Source organism: Achroia grisella, unplaced genomic scaffold, assembly GCF_030625045.1.
Source record: "Achroia grisella isolate CSIRO2021 unplaced genomic scaffold, CSIRO_AGI_Agris_v1 utg841, whole genome shotgun sequence".
Lineage (NCBI taxonomy): Eukaryota > Metazoa > Arthropoda > Insecta > Lepidoptera > Pyralidae > Achroia > Achroia grisella.
This window is the reverse complement of record NW_026713039.1, coordinates 635,724-656,425: the sequence shown is the minus strand read 5'-3', so window position 1 is coordinate 656,425 and position 20,702 is coordinate 635,724. Positions and strand designations below refer to the sequence as shown.

Here is a 20,702-nt window from a genome sequence, read left to right as displayed (position 1 = left end):
TAAATATGCAATAAGATTAAATCAGTCGTAGTGATAAGAGCACACCAGTCCCTAGAAGCAGCACTCGTTCACGAGTATGACGGATGAGCCAGCCATCACTGCGCTCGACCATATTTTAGGGAGCCCAATGACCCGGCCCACCACGCCGCCACATGTCTGGACATTTTAGTGAGCATGACTACTCATTCCACTCGACCACGTCACATATGTTATGGACATACTGTTTTAAACATTAACTTGAATGTTTGCAAAATTTACAAGACTATGATCGGCCGGATCGTGCTGTCTTGTATGGATCAGAGTGCTGGCCCGTAAAGACGACGGATGAAAGACGACTGCATGCAACTGAAATGAGAATGTTGAGGTGGATGTGTGGTGTGACAAGAATGAATAAGATAAAGAATGAATACATTAGAGGAAGTATGAAAGTGGCGCCGGTGTCGGAGAGGTTGAAGAGTAATCTATCATGGTATGGACATGTAATGCGTAGGAACGAGGATAATATTTTAAGAAAGGTGTTACATATGAATGTGGATGGTTATAAGGGCAGAGGAAGGCCGAAAAAGAGATGGATGGACTGTGTGAAAGATGATATGGTAAGAAAGGAAGTAAATAACGAGATGACTGCGAACAGAGATGAATGGAAACGAAAAACATATTAAGATGACCACAAATAAAGGGGATAAGGAAGATGAAGATGATGATTTAATGTTTGCAAACTATTTTCAAGTGTTTTGGGTACAATACTTGTAGAAGTTTATTGTTATCATCATACCTAATTATAATTAATTGAATAGACTAAGGAACAATTCATTTGGCAGTTACATCGCTGCTGTCTTCCAAAGACACAACATTCGTGTCCAACTCCACAGTATTCAACCTATTCAAGCGTTTTCTCTTCTCGTCTTTATGGTGTTTCTTATGGTTTTTGCCTTTCCCTCGCTTCTTCTTATGGGAATGCTTCTTGTGTGTCTTCACCTCGGTTGAGGAGTCGGAGACGCTGGCGTGACTCTTCCGCCTGGTCTCGACCGGTGCCATGTAGGTCGGTGCTAGTTCCTGTTAAATTAAATATGTATATTTAAACCCTCTGACTCACGATGGACCACACGCATGGTAAATGCATGGATTTTTTTTGATTGTTACAACAGACTTACTGACCCGTACTAATGACGAATGAATTGGAATACTGAACGACTATGGAATAGAATACTGAATAAATTTTCATATTATTATCATATTCTACGTTATTCCACGCTTCTCTACAGACTATAGCGAATTGCGAGTGCAGATGGCATCATATTTAATAACCATTTTAATTGCATTGTTAAAGTAAAAGTAAGTGTATTGACTATTTAAAAACTGGAGCTACCTCCCGGTTTGCGATTCTACAATGGCGATGAGATCATTAAGGTTGCAGCGAGCGTTACGAACGGACGTGTGGAAAATTTTATAAAATAGTGTTGAAAATATAAGAAAAGTGATTATCAACTGTAAGTATTATTTTATTTATTCCCGTTTGAATTGGACGGGGGATCGATCGGAGGGGAGCATGAAATGATAATAAGTTTGTTTCTCCTTAAAAAAGGATATTATACTATTACATTACATAGTATAAAACAAAGTCGCTGTCGCTGTCTATCCCTCTCTATGTATGCTTAAATCTTTAAAACTAATTAATATACAATGAACTAGTGAAGCAAAAATTTCCTAGTGAATTTCCTGAGGTAGGGGTGGTTACAAAGAATTTTAGAAATGCTAATATGGAGCATGGCTTCAAAAAAGCTGGGAACGGTGTTTCCCAGCCTTTTTAGTGCCTTAGTAGTGTTTCAACCCCTTACAACCCTTTTATTGCATTTGGGAACGGTGTTTCCCAGCCTTTTTAGTGCCTTGGTAGTGTTTCAACCCCTTACAACCCTTTTATTGCATTTGGGAACGGTGTTTCCCAGCCTTTTTAGTGCCTTGGTAGTGTTTCAACCCCTTACAACCCTTTTATTGCATTTGGGAACGGTGTTTCCCAGCCTTTTTAGTGCCTTAGTAATGTTTCAATCCCTTACAACCCTTTTATTGCATTTGGGAACGGTTTTTCCCAGCCTTTTTAGTGCCTTAGTAGTATTTCAACCCCTTACAACCCTTTTATTGCATTTGGGAACGGTTTTTCCCAGCCTTTTTAGTGCCTTAGTAGTATTTCAACCCCTTACAACCCTTTTATCGCATTTTGGAACGGTGTTTCCCAGCCTTTTTAGTGCCTTAGTAGTATTTCAACCCCTTACAACCCTTTTATCGCATTTTGGAACGGTGTTTCCCAGCCTTTTTAGTGCCTTAGTAGTGTTTCAACCCCTTACAACCCTTTTATCACATTAAAAAGTAGCCTTCACTTTCACAGAGTCTACACTATCTGTGTACCACATTTCATTTAAATCGGTTCAGTAGTTATTGCGTGAAAGCGTGACAGATACAAGTTACTTTCGCATTTATTATTTTGGCGTAAAAGCACGACAGTGGAATATAATAGAATAGAAAATAATTTATTCAAATAAACTTAATTTAAGCACTTTTGAATAGTCTTAACAATTTGTTTTTTATCTACCGCTCATTCGGAAAACTGTCTCATCACAAGAAGAACGAGCAAGAAACTTGTGTGTTGCTCTTTTAAATAATCCAGACAGTCCAGACAGACTTGCTTGTGCATTTACATATAATATTAGTTCGGATTACCTTTGGAGTATCGGATCTTCTCAATACGCTGTTACTGGCATCACTGAAGTAACCATTCACGTTGGTGTCTTCAACGAAGAGTGGCTGCTCTGTGGTGGCGTCTGCAGTGCTGTGGATGTACTTGCTACGGCTGCGAACTGAGAACCTTCAAATAAAAGTAATTGAAGTCATTTTTAAAAGTTATTTTCACTATGAATAACAATGTTTTTCGATGTTATTACCTCTGAGATACGTTTGTATTTAATTAATTGTTATTTATATATGAACCTTACATTATTTCCTATCTATCAAGTATATGTATAAATGACACATCAGTATTTTACTTAAATATAAGGCAAAATATCTCTAACTTACACATGTTTCCACATTTACAACTTAAATTCAAATTCAAATTCAAAAATCATTTATTCATGTAGGACATTTTAGCCGCTTATGAACGTCAAGTTTTTACATTATAATTTTTTTTTCCTACCGTCCAGTTCAGTATATAGATCCAATTGAGAAGAACTGGCAAGAAACTCAATTGAATTACTTTTTTTTTTAAAACCCAGTTTATTTATAATGCATAGGTATTTATATAGGTGTCTATGTCTAACATTAAATGAAAATCCCGTACATGAACAAATATTGCCATGCACGCTCGTCATTCAAGTAATCGTTTAGTGAGTAGGCTTTGCTCAGTAAATATCATTTAACAGATGTTCTGAATTTATTTAAGGGTAATTCCAATATATCCTTTGGTATCTTATTGTAAATTTTTATACCTATTCCCATAAAAGACCTATTGACTTTTTCTAAACGATATTTGGGGACAGCAAGTTTGTCTTTAAATCTAGTATTAATATTATGAATATTGCTGTTTTTTGTAAATAAGTCAAAATTTTTATGAACCTATAGGATATTTGAATATATAAATTGAGAAGCAACGGCGAGAATATTTGCCTCTTTGAATTTCTCTCATAATGAGTCACGACTCTTCATACAAAACTAGGGGAAAACAACAACTATACTATTTACATTACTTATATATATTTAGTTACAATCATATTAACATATTATACGAATTTCTAAACTATTAAACGCTGTCCTTTATAGTAATGTTAATGAAATATATATATTTTACGAAAACCTAACCTTCGAACGATTCAAAACGAGGATCGAAATTACGACCGCCTGAGCCAAGACTAAAGTTGTATCCGTCAGGTGGGAGTTGGCCTTCAGCCGCTCCATAAGTCCTTCCTTTGGTTTGAAGTGCCACCTGCACTTGCCTCTTATCGTCCGGTGAAGCTGTAATGGCCAGCCACTAAAGTCGTATCCGTCAGGCGGGAGTTGGCCTTCAGCCGCTCCATAAGTCCTTCCTTTGGTTTGAAGTGCCACCTGCACTTGCCTCTTATCGTCCGGTGAAGCTGTAATGGCCAGCCACTAAAGTCGTATCCGTCAGGCGGGAGTTGGCCTTCAGCCGCTCCATAAGTCCTTCCTTTGGTTTGAAGTGCCACCTGCACTTGCCTCTTATCGTCCGGTGAAGCTGTAATGGCCAGCCACTAAAGTCGTATCCGTCAGGTGGGAGTTGGCCTTCAGCCGCTCCGTAAGTCCTTCCTTTGGTTTGGAGCAGGGCCATCGTCCGGTGAAGCGTCCCTGTGTGCGAAGCCGCTCCATAAGTGCCACCTGCACACAGGTGAAGCCAATGGCCAGCCACTAAAGTCGTATCCGTGCGCCGCCGTTGTTTTTTTTTTGTTGAAGCTAACGAATTTAGCTGTAACTACTTCAGACCAGAATATATGCCATCTATTAATGACATTTATGATTTTATTGTTTCCTATTTTTAACTAATTAGATTCAGTATATGCATATTAATGACAGTTATGATTTTATTGTTTTCTATTTTTAACTAATTATATTCAGTAGCATAACAGCAACTAGCAACACCTACTTTTAAATTAGAACTTTTCTTGAGGCAATTGCTTACATATCCGGCTCGAAGGACCACAAAATGGTTGCGCCAATATATTCTTCGATTTTATTTCCACCTAACTATTCTCGCGACTTCGTCCGCGAGGAAATTAACTTTATTTTTCTAAAATAAAAGTAGCCTAAGTTACTCCTTATTACATCAGCTACCTGCCAAAAAAAGTCCCATCAAAATCGGTCCAGCCATTTCAGAGATTAGGCGGAACAGACAAACAGACCGACATAAAATTGTAAAAATTTTTGGTGTTACCGCATTTATATTCATATGCATGTAGTAAAAAACGGTTATTTCAATATTACAAACAGACACTCAAATTTTATTTATATGTATAGATGGGCTGTATTTTTGGTTAGGTACATAAGGCAAAAAAAGGGGGAAATGGGAACAAGGAAAATTTCAATTACGTACTTGGTAGGACCCAGTAGACCCTCCTGAAACGTCGGGTCTACTTCTCGAGCACTCATCAACAGTGCGTCTTTATTTGCGTCCGGATGATCAAAAAGCTAGCTACTGATACAATCATTGGCTCTTGTCTATGAACAACAAATTTACCTCTTATAGTGTCCAGCGTCAGGACTCGGACTTTTTGGCTTGAATTCCTTCCCATGGTCTGTCTTATGATGCTTCACATACAGTGATCCCTCTGAATCTGATGACACCCTAAACATAAAACGAATTCAAATTCAAAATATCTTTATTCATAACAAAACAAACAAATAATTCAACATAGGGGTAGCAAAAGTAATTCAAATTCAAAGTCAAAATCTCTTTATTCATGTAGGTCTATTACAGACTGTTATGATATGTCAAATCTACCGTCAGTTCGGAATGATTTCGAGATGAGAAGAACTGACAATAAACTCAGCTTTTTTTAAATAAATGTTGTACATGTTTACAATAATACAAATTCATTCTTTTATACTACTGTACTGCGGATGGAAAATTAATTTATTTTCGGACTACTCCAATGCTGTCGGCCTTAGCTGGCTTTTACAGCTTCACCGGACGATAGGGGGCGAGTGCAGATGGCTCCAAACCAAAGGAAGGACTTATGGAGCGGCTGAAGGCCAACTCCCGCCTGACAGATACGACTTTAGTCTGAGGGTACCGCTAGGGGTTTGAACCTCGACTCAGGCCGTCACAATTTCGTATTGGAATAAAAATTGTATTTAAATATTTGTATTAGTTGTCTAATACTTATAAGACATGCTCTGCTCAGCGTGGGACTAGATTAGAATTGATTTCAATCTATTGAATTGTAGTAGAATTGATTGAATTGTAGATCGATCGATTTAACAATAAAAAACGGAGTACAATTTGAATACGGGACAGAGTCAGTTCCGTCGGGACATTTTATACTAAACCTAAAATACGGGACGTCTGACAACGCTAGACTAGATCCACCACATTCTTAACTAATGTTTTCTGTTCTATTCTATTCTCTTACTTCTTTTCAGCGCTGGCCTCTGCTCCCTCTCCCGGCTTAGCCTCTTGTACCTTCTCACTCATCCTCTGCACCACATTCTCTATATCCCTCATCCTCGTGCCGATAGCGTCTACCAGAGCTTGGAGATTGGGTGATTTCTCTTCTTTCTTCTCAGCTTCAACTTCGGATTGATGGTAGACGTTTTCATGTGAGAGCCCAACCTGCTGATTTGGAATTATTAGAAGTTTTTTTTTATAACACAGGGGACAAACGAGCATGCGACTCACCTGATGGTAAGTGATTACCGCCGCCCATGAGCACCCGCAACACCAGGAGAATTGCAAGTACATTGTCGGCTATTGGAAAGGAATAAGCTCTTTACTTGACGATTTCAATATCGTATCGGTTCGGAAATACCATTGCTGGAAGGTGATTGCACAATGTGGTTGTGCGTGGCAAAAAGTTTCTAGAAAACCGCACTGTGGAGGACCGCCATTCATCCAGATGATAAGGATGGTATTTTATTTTCTGGCGGGTGGTATTTTATATGTTTTTCTAAACCAGTTGTGGTCCCTCGATGAAAAAAATGGCAACCGTTGCCTATATACATGATAATAAATCATGACAATTAACACATCATTTGTCTAGTACGATGTTTCCCAATTAGTATGAAATATGAATGTATATGTATTAATAGTAATATGTATGAATATAGAGGTATCATTAAACTGCTCCGCGGCAGAAATAGGTGATATAGAGATATCATTAATCTGCTCCGCGGTGATATAGAGGTATCATTAAATTGGTCCGCGGCAGAAATAGGTTATATACAGGTATTATTAATCTGCTTCGCGGCAGAAATAGGTGATATAGAGGTATCATTAAATTACTCCGCGGCAGAAATAGCTGATATAGAGGTATCATTAAATTACTCCGCGGCAGAAATAGGTGATGTAGAGGTATCATTAAATTACTCCACGGTAAAAATAGGTAAAGTAGAGGTATCATTGAAATGGTCCACGGCAGAAATAGGTGATATAGTGGTATCATTAAATTACTCCACGGTAGAAATAGGTGATATAGTGGTATCATTAAATTACTCCGCGGTAGAAATAGGTGATATAGAGGTATCATTAAATTACTCCGCGGTAGAAATAGGTGAAATAGAGGTATCACTAAACTGGTCCACGGCAGAAATAGGTGATATAGAGGTATCATTAAAGTGGTCCACGGCAGAAATAGGTGAAATAGTGGTTCTTTATGCATACCAATTTGTACAATATTTTTATGACTAAGGGGTGAAAAGGAAAATTAACCTTTGGTGCAGTAATTGCCCCCCAAGTTGGGTCGTCTTCATTCCACTGGTTCTGAGGTATTTCCGTCCATGCGACTTGGTGATGTTGGTTCTGAAATATTAAGACAACATTCAAAATCGAGTATTCAAAAATAGTGTTTAAAAGATGGTTGCTATTACGGACACTGTGGTATAGCGGTTAACCGCTTTACTTCAGATGGTCCCGAGTTCGATTCCTCGCATATGAATATAAATACGGTACATACACCAAAATAACATTTTTTACAAATTTTGTCCGTCTGTTTGTTCCAGTTAATCTCTGAAATGGCTGGACCGATTTTGACGGGACTTTTTTTTGGCAGGTAGCTGATGTAATAAGAAGTTACTTAGGCTACTTTTATTTTAGAAAAATAAAGTTAAATTCCATGCGGACGAAGTCGCGGGAACAGCTAGTCAGTTAATAAGTACCAGTACTTACCTTATGGTCCACGTTTGGCGTCACCCTGTTGTCATTCGTTTTGTATTTCTCTTCAGACGATTCCAGAGTCTATAAACATTCAACATAGGTGTAGCAAAAAGAATTCAAATTCAAAGTCTAAATATCTTTATTCATGTAGGTCTATTACAGACTCTTATTATATGTCAAATCTACCGTCAGTTCGGAATGACTTCGAGATGAGAAGAACTGACAAGAAACTCAGCTCGTATTCTTTTCAAATAAATGTTGTACATGTTTACAATAATACAGATTCATTTTTAAATTCAAATTTGGGAGAATAGAGTGGACCAGAGAGCAAAGCTCTTATCCCCTCCCCCATACGTAAACATTTTTCAATTAATATATTGTTTTTATTTAACAAAGACAATGTGAGGGTTGCCATTGGTGCAAAAAAGTAAATGACTACCGATGACATAATCATCATCTAGACTCCCCTACCCCATGTCATCCAAAATAACGATATAAAGACAATGTATTTTACAACCTCTACAAACAATCATACTCATGAATACAAATGTTTTACTGTGCGAAGAATCGAACCCGCGACTATCGAAAGTAAAGCGATGTGCTAAACCGATAGACCACCGAGGCTAATAAAGAAATAGAGATAGATATAAACAGATGATACATACAGTTAATTGAGCCTTTTCTGTGGCTAGCTCCTCGTTCTCCAGGTCTTTGTGATGCTCTGCAGCATCATCATCGTACGAGTTTGACGGTTGCACTCGGGTCCGTTTATGCCTCATTTGGTCATTTCTTGACAATAAAAAAATTATATATATACCATTAGTTAAGTTGTAAAAAGTGTTAAAAGGCTCACATCAATATTGTAATAAATCCGATATTTTAAAAAGATATTAATAGAAGGTAGTTTGTGTTTAGTGCTAATGAAGTACCCAATGTAAAGATTATTACAAATATTGTAAATAGCGCCATCTAGTATTTACAGACCGAACTAAGTTATTTGTCATAAGATATCCATTATCCCCGCTTCTCTCCCTACTACACTGACTTCGATCTATAAATACGGAGGTCGGTAGTTGAATAATCCTCTTTCGTTGGGTGAGCCGCGGCATTCAGTCGACGAGCACAGAGCGTGCCGGTTGTATTTCGGATGCTAAAGTGGATTGTATTGGAGCCGGGTCTATCCCGGACTTAGTTGGTCCTGGGGGGAAGCTGCAAGTAGTGAAGGTGAGTGTTAATGCATGTTAAACCAATACCCGTGTCACAAGTCACGGGCGCTACTTGGGGTTTCTCTTCCGGTAGCCGGCTGCAAAGCCTAAGTCGTCATCATAATTAGTTGGATCTTACAAAAGTATTCGACGAAGAAATTCAGGTTGGGAACACTGATTAAATTTTTTCATTTTTTTGATTTTTTTTATATAGCATATGCTGGTGGTCACTCTATTCTCCCAAATTTGAATTTAAATGAAATAGTATTATTGTAAATACGTACAACATTAAAAAAAAATACGAGCTGAGTTTCTTGTCAGTTCTTCTCATCTCGAAATCATTCCGAACTGACGGTAGATTTGACATATCATAAGAGTCTGTAATAGACCTACATGAATAAAGATATTTTGAATTTGAATTTGAAATCCGGTGAATCTACTTTATTTATTTTATTTGCGGGAGCCCATTTCATTATTTAATTGATTTATATATTCTGCTACCATTAGCATGTGAGACCATGGGTGTAGCCAGCCATGGTAGGCCAGTAAAATTTAAAATTAAACCATGTATAAAACATATAAATATTCAGAAAGAAATTGTTTCAAGTTGACGCGAAATGGATGAAAATATTGAAAAAGGGTTGAAAAATGCATTTTTTCAAAATAACTCGATAATGGTAAGAAATATGAAAAAATATTTTAAATAAAAGCTGTAGAGAAATAAATTCTGCACAAAACAGGTCCTCTTCAATTTTTCATTATCTACTTTCGTTTAGCCACAAAACACACAAAAACAATTAGGGGCTCAGTGTGGGGCAGCAGTCTAAAATATTGTAAATTCCCTGTCGATGGCGAGCGGTGATAAGGTATTTGAAATGAAATGAAAATTATTGTTCTCTCTTAGTATACAAACAAACATTTATATATATTATTAATATATAAATAAGTATAAATATGTATAACACAATGGACATATTTGTGTACCTATATTGTATAGGCCTACCATATAACTGCGCGCGCAACATAAATATGTCATTTTCTTGTCTCATAAAATTAAATCAAATTTATAAATATATATAAATCATTCATGGACCCATCGCAAAAACGATTACAGACTCTTATGAAGAGTGTATCCAAATCATATTTGTGTATTTATTTTCAAATTCTAAAGCAAATGACATTTATCTGTGTGTGTGTCAAATTCAAAATATCTTTATTCCTGTAGGTCTATTACAGACTATTATGATAGTTCAAACCTACCGTCAGTTGGGAATGACTTCGATGAGAAGAACTGACAAGAAACTCAGCTCGTATTCTTTTCAAATATAAGTACTGTATTATTACAGATTCATTATTAAATTCAAATTTGGGAGAATACAGTGACCATCAGCACATGCTATTGCAAAAGCAAATACAATAAACATCTATTCAAAAGAGCAACACACTTTTCTTGCTCGTTCTTCTTGTGATAAGTCTGCGTTCCGAATGAGTGGTAGAATCAAAAATATGACTATTCAAAATTGCTTGTAATGAGTTTATTTGAAGAAAGATTATTTCTATTTCTATAAAAATAAATATATTTACCGAACTTTTTCAGATTTCTTAAATTCTTTATTATGTCCCTTCTGATCGCTATTCGTTGATAAGGCGATCTGAAAACAAAAAATATGTTTAAACTAGTGCTCCAACCAGGCTTCGATTGTCTTACACTAGAATGCCACAACAGCCTCATGATCCCCGCCCGATTTAATGGATGATAATGGTATGGTGCACCCGCCTGCGCTAACGGTTTCCGCTTGCTGGGCATCACAGGAGGATGTTAAGATGAGCAGGTCAGGTCATTTAACCCATATTGGCAAATGGCAAGTCACCATGATGGTTTCAGGGGGAATGTGAGAACCGCGGAAATAGCACTTAGAGAATACTAGAACAGACGTCGAATTCTCCAGAGTCGGACAGGTCTCCATGATGGAGTTACCACAAGTAAGAAAAGGCTGATGGGGCTGCGGCTTTCACAGAAACAGGCATCACTTAAAATTTTGTTTCATCATCATCGCAGCCCGGAAGACGTCCACTGTTGGACATAGGCCTCCCCCAAAGATCTCCACGACGATCGGTCCTGCGCTGCTCGCATCCAATGCCTTCCAGCGATCTGGACCAGATCGTCGGTCCACCTTGCTGGAGGCCTTCCCACGCTGCGTCTTTCGGTCCGTGGTCGCCACTCGAGGACTTTATTGCCCCAACGGCCAATTTTGTGTTTATTAGCATAGGGTAAGGTCAGTTAACATATTGTGAAAATTTCACCAGAAGTGTACCACGATGGTTTCTAGGAGGAAACACGTGCATGTCTATCTGACATAACATGGCTAGCAATGGTGTTCATCATCACTACGTTACTAACGTAATATCCTCAAATAGGTCCTAGATTATTACTGCAAGCTACTCACAAAAATATCTGGCGCTGGAACTGCTCGTGGAGTGGCGTTGAAGTCATGTGACTTTATGGTCTTCTTGCTGGCTCTGAGGATTTTCTCCTGCGCCCCATCCTGGTCTGTCAACTCGTAGATGGGTCCCTCATTAGGGTTTCTAGAATGGAAAGAATATTTCCATAATGTGATGGATGGAACGGCAAACAAGCTGGCGAACCACGTAACGGTAGGCTTTTTTTAATGATAATAATAACCCTGGACAAATTCAGTTTCATCACTCATTCACAGCGCTATCTTGTCCCAAGCTAAGCGGAGCTTGTGTTAAGGGTACTAGACAACTGATACAGATAGGGGGGAAGGGGATTGTTAGTAATGTGGATTGATAACCCCATTGCTAGCAATGTATCATGTCAGGTCGACCTCCACGCGGTTCCCCCTGGAAACCATCGTGATAAATTCGTGGTGAATTTGTCACGATGGGCTAACTGACCTGACCTCATGCTCATCTTATCATCCTCCACTGGTGCCCTGCCAGCGTAAACCGTTAGCGCAGGCGGGTGCACCATTCCATTATCATCCACAAAAAAAAAACTGATACAAATATGTTTTAATTACAATTTACACAGCGCCATCTAGTTCCAAGCTACGTGGAGCTTGTGTTAAGGGTACTAGACAACTGATATAAATACTTAGATTTTTTTGTAATTGGACGAATTGGACGGCGATCGATCGGTGATGTGACAAAAACGGTAGACCACCGAAATCTGCAAGTTGACTAATTTATTAAATAACTAGCTGTATCCGTGACTTCGTCCGCGTTGAATTGAATTTCATTTTCCTAAAATAAAAGTAGCCTAATAGCCCAAGAGCCCACGACTGCCAGACATACGTCATTTTAATAAACGTGAAAGTTCTTGTATGTGTGTCCCCAACACAGGTAAGAACGATCCCCAAATATGAAACCTGGATCGTGGTTCCTTTGGCAGGTACCAGGTAACAAAGGTGTAAAAAAAATCATACCAAATTCGTTATTTTAAGAAACTCCATATTTTCATATATTGTTCGTAGCACTATTATAACTTGCGCTGCTCATTGCCAGACACGTAGTGTGGTTCCAACCCCCGCCGGACCCCCCTAAACTATACTATTTTAGAAATAAACTTACGTCATTTTAATAAAGCTGAAATTTATATATATTATTGAGAGTTCTCTCAAACTGAGTTTCCTAAATTGCCAGACAGTTTTCTTGGTTCCTTATCCTACCAGACTCATTGAAACCGTATATTGGGTAACAACGGTGTATACAATTTCATATCAAATTCGTTATTTTAAGATGCTCCATTTTTTCACATATTGCTCGTTACAGTATTATAACTTGCTCAAAATCATTGCCAGACCCTTTCAGTTGGTTCCAACCCCCAGCCAGACCCCCAAACTATACTATTTTATAAATAAACTTACGTCATTTTAATAAAGCTGAAATTTATATATATTATTGAGAGTTCTCTCAAACTGAGTTTCCTAAATTGCCAGACAGTTTTCTTGGTTCTTTATCCTACCAGACTCATTGAAACCGTATATTGGGTAACAACGGTGTATACAATTTCATATCAAATTCGTTATTTTAAGATGCTCCATTTTTCACATATTGCTCGTAACAGTATTATAACTTGCTCTGCTCATTGCCAGACCCTTAGTGTGGTTCCAACCCCCGCCGAACCCCCCTAAACTATACTATTTTAGAAATAAACTTACGTCATTTTAATAAAGCTGAACCTTATACATATTATTGAGAGAACTATTAAACTGAGTTTCCTAAATTGCCAGACAGTTTTCTTGGTTCCTTATCCTACCAGACTCATTGAAACCGTATATTGGGTAACAACGGTGTATACAATTTCATATCGAATTCGTTATTTTAAGATGCTCCATTTTTTCACATATTGCTCGTAACAGTATTATAACTTGCTCTGATCGTTTTCTTGGTTCCTTATCCTACCAGACTCATTGAAACCGTATATTGGGTAACAACGGTGTATACAACTGTCTGGCAATTTAGGAAACTCAGTTTAATAGTTCTCTCAATAACATATATAAAGTTCAGCTTTATTAAAATAACGTAAATTTATTTATAAAATAGTATAGTTTGGGGGGGTCCAACGGGGGTTGGAACCACACTAAGGGTCTGGCAACGAGCAGAGCAAGTTTAATACTGTTACGAGCAATATGTGAAAAAATGGAATTTAAAATAACGAATTTGATATGAAAAAATACACCGTTGTTCACCTATACGGTTTCAATGAGTTTGGTCATAAGGAACCAAGAAAACTGTCTGGCAATTTAGGAAACTAGTTTAATAGTTCTCTCAATAATATATATAAAGTTCAGTTTTATTAAAATGACGTAAGTTTATTTATAAAATAGTATAGTTTATGAATTAACAAAAATTTAGGTTTTTGGCAACGAGCATGAGCAAGTTATAATACATTTATCATTTATAAAAAAAATGGAGCATCTTAAAATAACGAATTTTATATGTAAATATATACACCGTTGTTACCCAATATACGGTTTCAATGAGTTTGGTAGATAAGGAACCAAGACAAACTGTCTGGCCTTTTAGGAAACTCGTTTAATATAATAATATATATAAAGTTCAGCTTTATTAAAATGACGTAAGTTTATTTATAAAATAAAATAGTTTAGGGGGGTCCGTCCACACTAAGGGTTTGCAACGAGCGAGCAACGTGTTACTTGAGCAATATGTGAAAAAATGGAGCATAAAATAACGAATTTGATATGAAAATACACCGTTGTTACCCAATATACGGTTTCAATGAGTTTGGTAGGATAAGGAACCAAGAAAACTGTCTGGCAATTTAGGAAACTCAGTTTAATAGTTCTCTCAATAACATATATAAAGTTCAGCTTTATTAAAATAACGTAAATTTATTTATAAAATAGTATAGTTTGGGGGGGTCCGGCGGGGGGTTGGAACCACACTAAGGGTCTGGCAACGAGCAGAGCAAGTTATAATACTGTTACGAGCAATATGTGAAAAAGTGGAGCATCTTAAAATAACGAATTTGATACGAAATTGTATACACCGTTGTTACCCAATATACGGTTTCAATGAGTTTGGTAGGATAAGGAACCAAGAAAACTGTCTGGCAATTTAGGAAACTCAGTTTAATAGTTCTCTCAATAATATATATAAAGTTCAGTTTTATTAAAATAACGTAAATTTATTTATAAAATAGTATAGTTTAGGGGGGTCCGGCGGGGGGTTGGAACCACACTAAGGGTCTGGCAATGAGCAGAGCAAGTTATAATACTGTTACGAGCAATATGTGAAAAAATGAAGCATCTTAAAATAACGAATTTGATATGAAATTGTATACACCGTTGTTACCCAATATACGGTTTCAATGAGTCTGGTAGGATAAGGAACCAAGAAAACTGTCTGGCAATTTAGGAAACTCAGTTTGAGAGAACTCTCAATAATATATATAAATTACAGCTTTATTAAAATGACGTAAGTTTATTTACAAAATAGTATAGTTTCGGGGGGTCCGGCGGGGGGTTGGAACCACACTAAGGGTCTGGCAATGAGCAGAGCAAGTTATAATACTGTTACGAGCAATATGTGAAAAAATGGAGCATCTTAAAATAACGAATTTGATATGAAATTGTATACACCGTTGTTACCCAATATACGGTTTCAATGAGTCTGGTATGATAAGGAACCAAGAAAACTGTCTGGCAATTTAGGAAACTCAGTTTGAGAGAACTCTCAATAATGTATATAAATTTCAGCTTTATTAAAATGACGTAAGTTTATTTATAAAATAGTATAGTTTAGGGGGTCCGGCGGGGGTTGGAACCACACTAAAAATCTGGCAATGAGCAGAGCAAGTTATAATACTGTTACGAGCAATATGTGAAAAAATGGAGCATCTTAAAATAACGAATTTGATATGAAATTGTATACACCGTTTTAGGGATATACGGTTTCAATGAGTCTGGTAGGACGAAGAACCAAGAAAACTGTCTGGCAATTTAGGAAACTCAGTTTGAGAGTACTCTCAATAATATATATAAATTTCAGCTTTATTAAAATGACGTAAGTTTATTTATAAAATAGTATAGTTTAGGGGGGTCCGGCGGGGGGTCGGAACCACACTACGTGTCTGGCAATGAGCAGCGCAAGTTATAATAGTGCTACGAACAATATATGAAAATATGGAGTTTCTTAAAATAACGAATTTGGTATGATTTTTTTTACACCTTTGTTACCTGGTACCTGCCAAAGGAACCACGATCCAGGTTTCATATTTGGGGATCGTTCTTACCTGTGTTGGGGACACACATACAAGAACTTTCACGTTTATTAAAATGACGTATGTCTGGCAGTCGTGGGCTCTTGCTCTATAAGTTACTCATTATTACATCAGGTACCTGCCATTAAAAGTCCCGTCAAAATCGGTCCAACCATTTCAGAGATTAGCCGTAACAAACAGACAGACAGACAGACAGACAAAAATTGTAAAAAATGTTATTTTTTGTATATACCGTATTTACATTCATATGCATGTAGTAAAAAACGGTTATTTCAATATTACAAACAGACACTCCAATTTTATTTATATGTATAGATGAATGATAAAATTTATCAGCTTATTTTTTACTTGGGTAAGAATGGTCCATCATCACTAGGTGGAGGTTTCTTCATCTTATACATGTGACTCCAAGGTGCAGCTGGTAGAGTCTCCCAGGGTTGTCCTAGCACCCTGGTCCATACCTCACCACGGACCAAGACCAGACATCTGAAATAAATACGATTATTGAATCATTATCATCATCATCATCATCATCATCTCAGCCCGGAAGACGTCCACTGCGAAACAAAGGCCTTTTCAATGATTATTTAAAAGAGCAACACACAAGTTTCTTGCTCGTTCTTCTTGTGATGAGACAGCTTTCCGAATGAGCGGTAGAATAAAAGAATGCTAACTATGACTATTCAAAAGTGCTTAAATTAAGTTTATCTGAATAAAATCCGTCATACTCGTGAACGGGTGCTGCTTGCAGGGACTGGTCTGCTCTAATCACTACGACTGAATTACTCCTATTTAGTTTTTATATCAGTTGTCTAGTACCCATAACACAAGCTCTGCTTAGCATGGGACTAGATGGCGCTGTGTTAATTGTCCGGGGTTATTTATTTATAACATCTCAAATGTTATGATAGCCGTTTCACTTTTCAGGATTTTACCGTTTTTTTTTTGTATTTGTTACCTGAGTCTGGTACAGCAGAAAGGGAACTGCATGTTTGTATCTTCAACCACCTCCTCACACTCCAACGCTGACTCTGGAGCTTCCACGTGTTTGCAGCTGCGAAACAAAATGACGAATTATAAAGAATTAAATGATTGGCGAGCGGGGGCGCCGTGAAAAAACGCCAGGTTGATTCAGCTGTACGGTCTTGATGAGGTCGTCGTCTTCGCCGGCGAGGACGGTGTCGTGTGTTTGTGTAATAGCGTAATTAGAGGATTTGATTGAGACCGAAATTTCAATCCCGAAAATCTCGGGATTTTTTGTAACAAATTCCGAAATTTTCGGGATTACCAAAAATTTTTATGTATGAATAAATTTAGTGTTTTTGCATGAAACGAAATGAGCTTAATGTCTATTGAACATTTATCATTTATAAAAAAACGGCTATTTCTATATTACAAACAGACACTTCAATTTTATTTATATGTATAGATGATACATAATAATTAGCAGTTCTTATAATATTATGGTTTGAGCACTTTTATCATTGTCCTGAAACTCCTCGACCAACATAACTTTTTGTCACCGGCCTTTTCGCGGGAACCGACTGATCTGTCAAAATTGGCGGTGTTGCCACACATATCTTTATTTTAAAAAACTGGTAGAATAATCACAACGTGACAAAAGTTGTTTTATAATTATGCCAACACCAATAGGAATAGAGATAAAGAGGCCGGGAACAAGGAGGGAGCGGGCTGCTCTCACTCTGTTCGAGGCGACCGAGACGACCAGACGTGAATGTACAGCGACGCAATTTATGTGGAGTGTAATTTGAAAAAGGAATAAAATAAAAGTACTGCTGCATCGACGTATCATTTCTGAAACTTCCCAATATGAGGACGGTATCGTGTCTTCGTGTGATAACGTGATAGGAACGGAACGGGAATAAACAGAAATAAACATATACCCGACTGTGTATACGGCAAGGTTGCGGCCGCCTGGTTGACACCGGTGACCAAAATATGGCAAAAGTTGTTTTATAGTCGTCTTCGCCGGGGAGGACGGTGTCGTGTCTTTGAGTGATAAAGGGGCCGTTCAAGTATTACGTAAGCACTATAGGGGGGCGGGAGGTCTTTTCTTTGCTTATTTTGGATGACATGGGGGTGGGGGAGTCTGTATGATGATTACGTCATCGGTCGTAATTTACTTTTTTACACGAATGGCAACCCTCACATTGTCTTTGTTAAAAAAACAATACATAAATTGAGAAATGTTTACGTAAGCATGGGGGGAGGGGTAAAAGCTTTGCTTACTTTTGCTGACAACGGGGGATGAGGGGTAAATAATTGTGATAAATCTGCTTACGTAATACTTGAACAGCCCCAAAGTGATAGGAACGGAACGGGAATAAACAGAAATAAACATATACCCGACTGTGTATACGGCAAGGTTGCGGCCGCCTGGTTGGCACCGGTGACGGGAGCAGGAGTACGCATCAGCCCATTCCGTGTAGGCTCCGTGCTTCTTCATCGTTCTAGGGTCCGTACAGTCTGCAAATCAAATCCATATGTCATAATTTTTTTATACGTCATACTCGTGAACGGGTGCTGCTTATGGGGACTGGTCTGTTCAGGTTGTGAACACTGATTAAATTTTTTGTTCTTTGCGATAGCATATGCTGGTGGTCACTCTATTCTCCCAAATTTGAATTTTAATGACTGTATATTATTATAAACATGTTCCACTATTATTTGAAAAAATACGAGCTGAGTTTCTTGTCAGTTCTTCTCATCTCGATATCATTCCGAACTGACGGTAGATATGACATTTCATAAGAGTCTGTAATAGATCTACATGAATAAAGATATTTTGAATTTGAATTTGAAAAGTTATTATTTTATTCGATTCTCACACGTAGTGACTTTTTGTTATGGATGATAATGGAATGGTGCACCCGCCTGCGCTAACGGTTTACGCTGGCGCCACCAGTGGAGGATGATTAGTTGAACATGAGGTCAGGACAGTCAGCACATCGTGACAAATTTATCATGATGGTTTCCAGGGGGAACAGCCACAGTCCACATTACAATCCCCTTTTTCCCTCTACGCGGTTCCCCCTGGAAGCTATCGTGATAATTTCCTGGTGAATTTGTCACGATGTGCTAACTGTCCTGACCTCATGTTCAACTTATCATCCTCCACTGGTGCCCTGCCAGCGTAAACCTTTAGCGCAGGCGGGTGCACCATTCCATTATCATTCATAACAAAAAACCACTACGTGTGAGAATCGAATAAAATATTTTTATAAGTTCATCTTATGTCCAGTGGAGATATGTCGTATCTCCACTGGTGCCCCGCCAGCGTAAACCTAACGGTTTACGCTGGTGGGCGCAGGACGGTGCAACATTCCATTATCATCCTTAAAAGAAATCCCCTTTGCCCGTAGTGGTTATAATACTTATATTTAATGATATTTGTACCTAGAATTGGTATATCTGATAAATGAAGATGTAGCAATATATCAATTACGAAAAGTCTTAACCAAATCACAACCTATATATATATATATATATTTACTAGCTGTCCCGGCAAACGTTGTTTTGCCATATAAATAACGCTATAAAAATAAGGGTTGATGATAGAAGGGTGAAAATTTAGGATTGTATGTATTTTTTTATGTTGTATCATAAAAAAATAGAAACTAAAAATTTTGTCTAAAAAATAAAAATTTAGGGGTGGACTACCCCTAACATTTAGGGGGATGAAAAATAGATGTTGACCGATTCTCAGACCTACTCAATACGCTCACAAAATTTCATGAGAATCGGTCAAACCGTTTCGGAGGAGTATGGGAACGAAAACTGTGACACGAGAATTTTATATATAAGATATAAATACAACCAGACATACACACATACACAGATTGTCTTGTTCTAATGTTGAAATAACCGTTTTTTACTACATGCATATGAATATGAATACGGTACATACACCAAAATAACATTTTTTACAATTTTTGTCTGGCTGTCTATTTGTTCCGGCTAATCTCTGAAATGGCTGGACCGATTTTGACGGGACTTTTTTTGGCAGGTAGCTGATGTAATAAGGAGTAACTTAAGCTAACTTTTGTTTTAGAAAAACAAAGTTAAAGTCGCGGGTACAGCTAGTTTACAAATAAATACATAGAAAACAACAAGACCGATGCAAACAATCATACTCATGAATACAAATGTTTGTGCCGTGCGAGGCTCGAACCCGCGACCATCGGAAGTAAAGCGATGTGCTAAACCGCTAGACCACTTCATTACAACTCACATTGATCTTTATGTACCTCTGCAGAAGGTACAGCTTCCACTGTTAATATTAAACCGACAAAAATTAGTAACATTTTGCTAAATTCAAACAACTTAATCTCACTTTACGTTCTAACAAAATGAAATGAAACACTTCGTTAGGTGACTGAATGATTCTCTGAATGGTATAAGTGTAAACACAAGTGTTTCTTCATTTAAAAAAAAAAACTATTAAGTGATTTGTGCTATTACTCTGTGCTAAAGAGAGCTGCAACACTGCGACCTGTATAGATCTACAGATCTATTGTGCTCGCTTTCTTTAAGAGTAGACGAAATCGCAAATATTTTTACCTCATACTACCGAATATTTCCTAAAAAAATTTATAATACAGTGGACCCCCGGTAGTCCGACAATCATTTTGCAGGGCAGTGTCGGACTATCGAATTTGTCGGATTATAGAGTACCGCCTAAGACCCCTTATAGTCCGAATTTTTTTACAAAAGAGTACCTTGTAATCCGACAAATTATAGATCCAATGATGATTCTTTATATTATATACATATACAGTGGACCCCCGGTTATCCGACAAACGTTTTGCAGGGCAGTGTCGGACCATCGTATTTGTCG

General features: G+C 37.6%; 1 protein-coding gene across 1 annotated transcript; it reads right to left on the bottom strand.

Moving 5' to 3' along the window:
• Positions 1 to 686: 686 nt before the first annotated feature.
• Positions 687 to 18,318, bottom strand: LOC131852286 (uncharacterized). Its single transcript, XM_059202948.1, has 12 exons — positions 18,211 to 18,318; positions 16,803 to 16,898; positions 16,193 to 16,330; positions 11,523 to 11,661; positions 10,660 to 10,727; positions 8,536 to 8,644; positions 7,883 to 7,951; positions 7,427 to 7,516; positions 6,132 to 6,331; positions 5,237 to 5,344; positions 2,716 to 2,860; positions 687 to 1,056 (listed from the first exon to the last, which is right to left on the bottom strand). The coding sequence occupies exons 1-12, from the start codon at positions 18,309 to 18,311 to the stop codon at positions 811 to 813; spliced, it is 1,509 nt and encodes a 502-aa protein (XP_059058931.1). The 5' UTR covers positions 18,312 to 18,318; the 3' UTR covers positions 687 to 810.
• Positions 18,319 to 20,702: the final 2,384 nt, after the last annotated feature.

Bases quoted from the DNA above. Each gene is read 5' to 3' on its own strand.
- LOC131852286 (XM_059202948.1), bottom strand. From the start codon at position 18,311: ATGAAGAAGCACGGAGCCTACACGGAATGGGCTGATGCGTACTCCTGC. The intron at 16,899-18,210 runs GTATATGTTTAT...TTTGTTTCGCAG, and splicing joins CTTGCCGTATACACAGTCGG to CTGCAAACACGTGGAAGCTC. The intron at 2,861-5,236 runs GTAAATTTGTTG...TTTTATTTGAAG, and splicing joins GACGCTGGACACTATAAGAG to GTTCTCAGTTCGCAGCCGTA.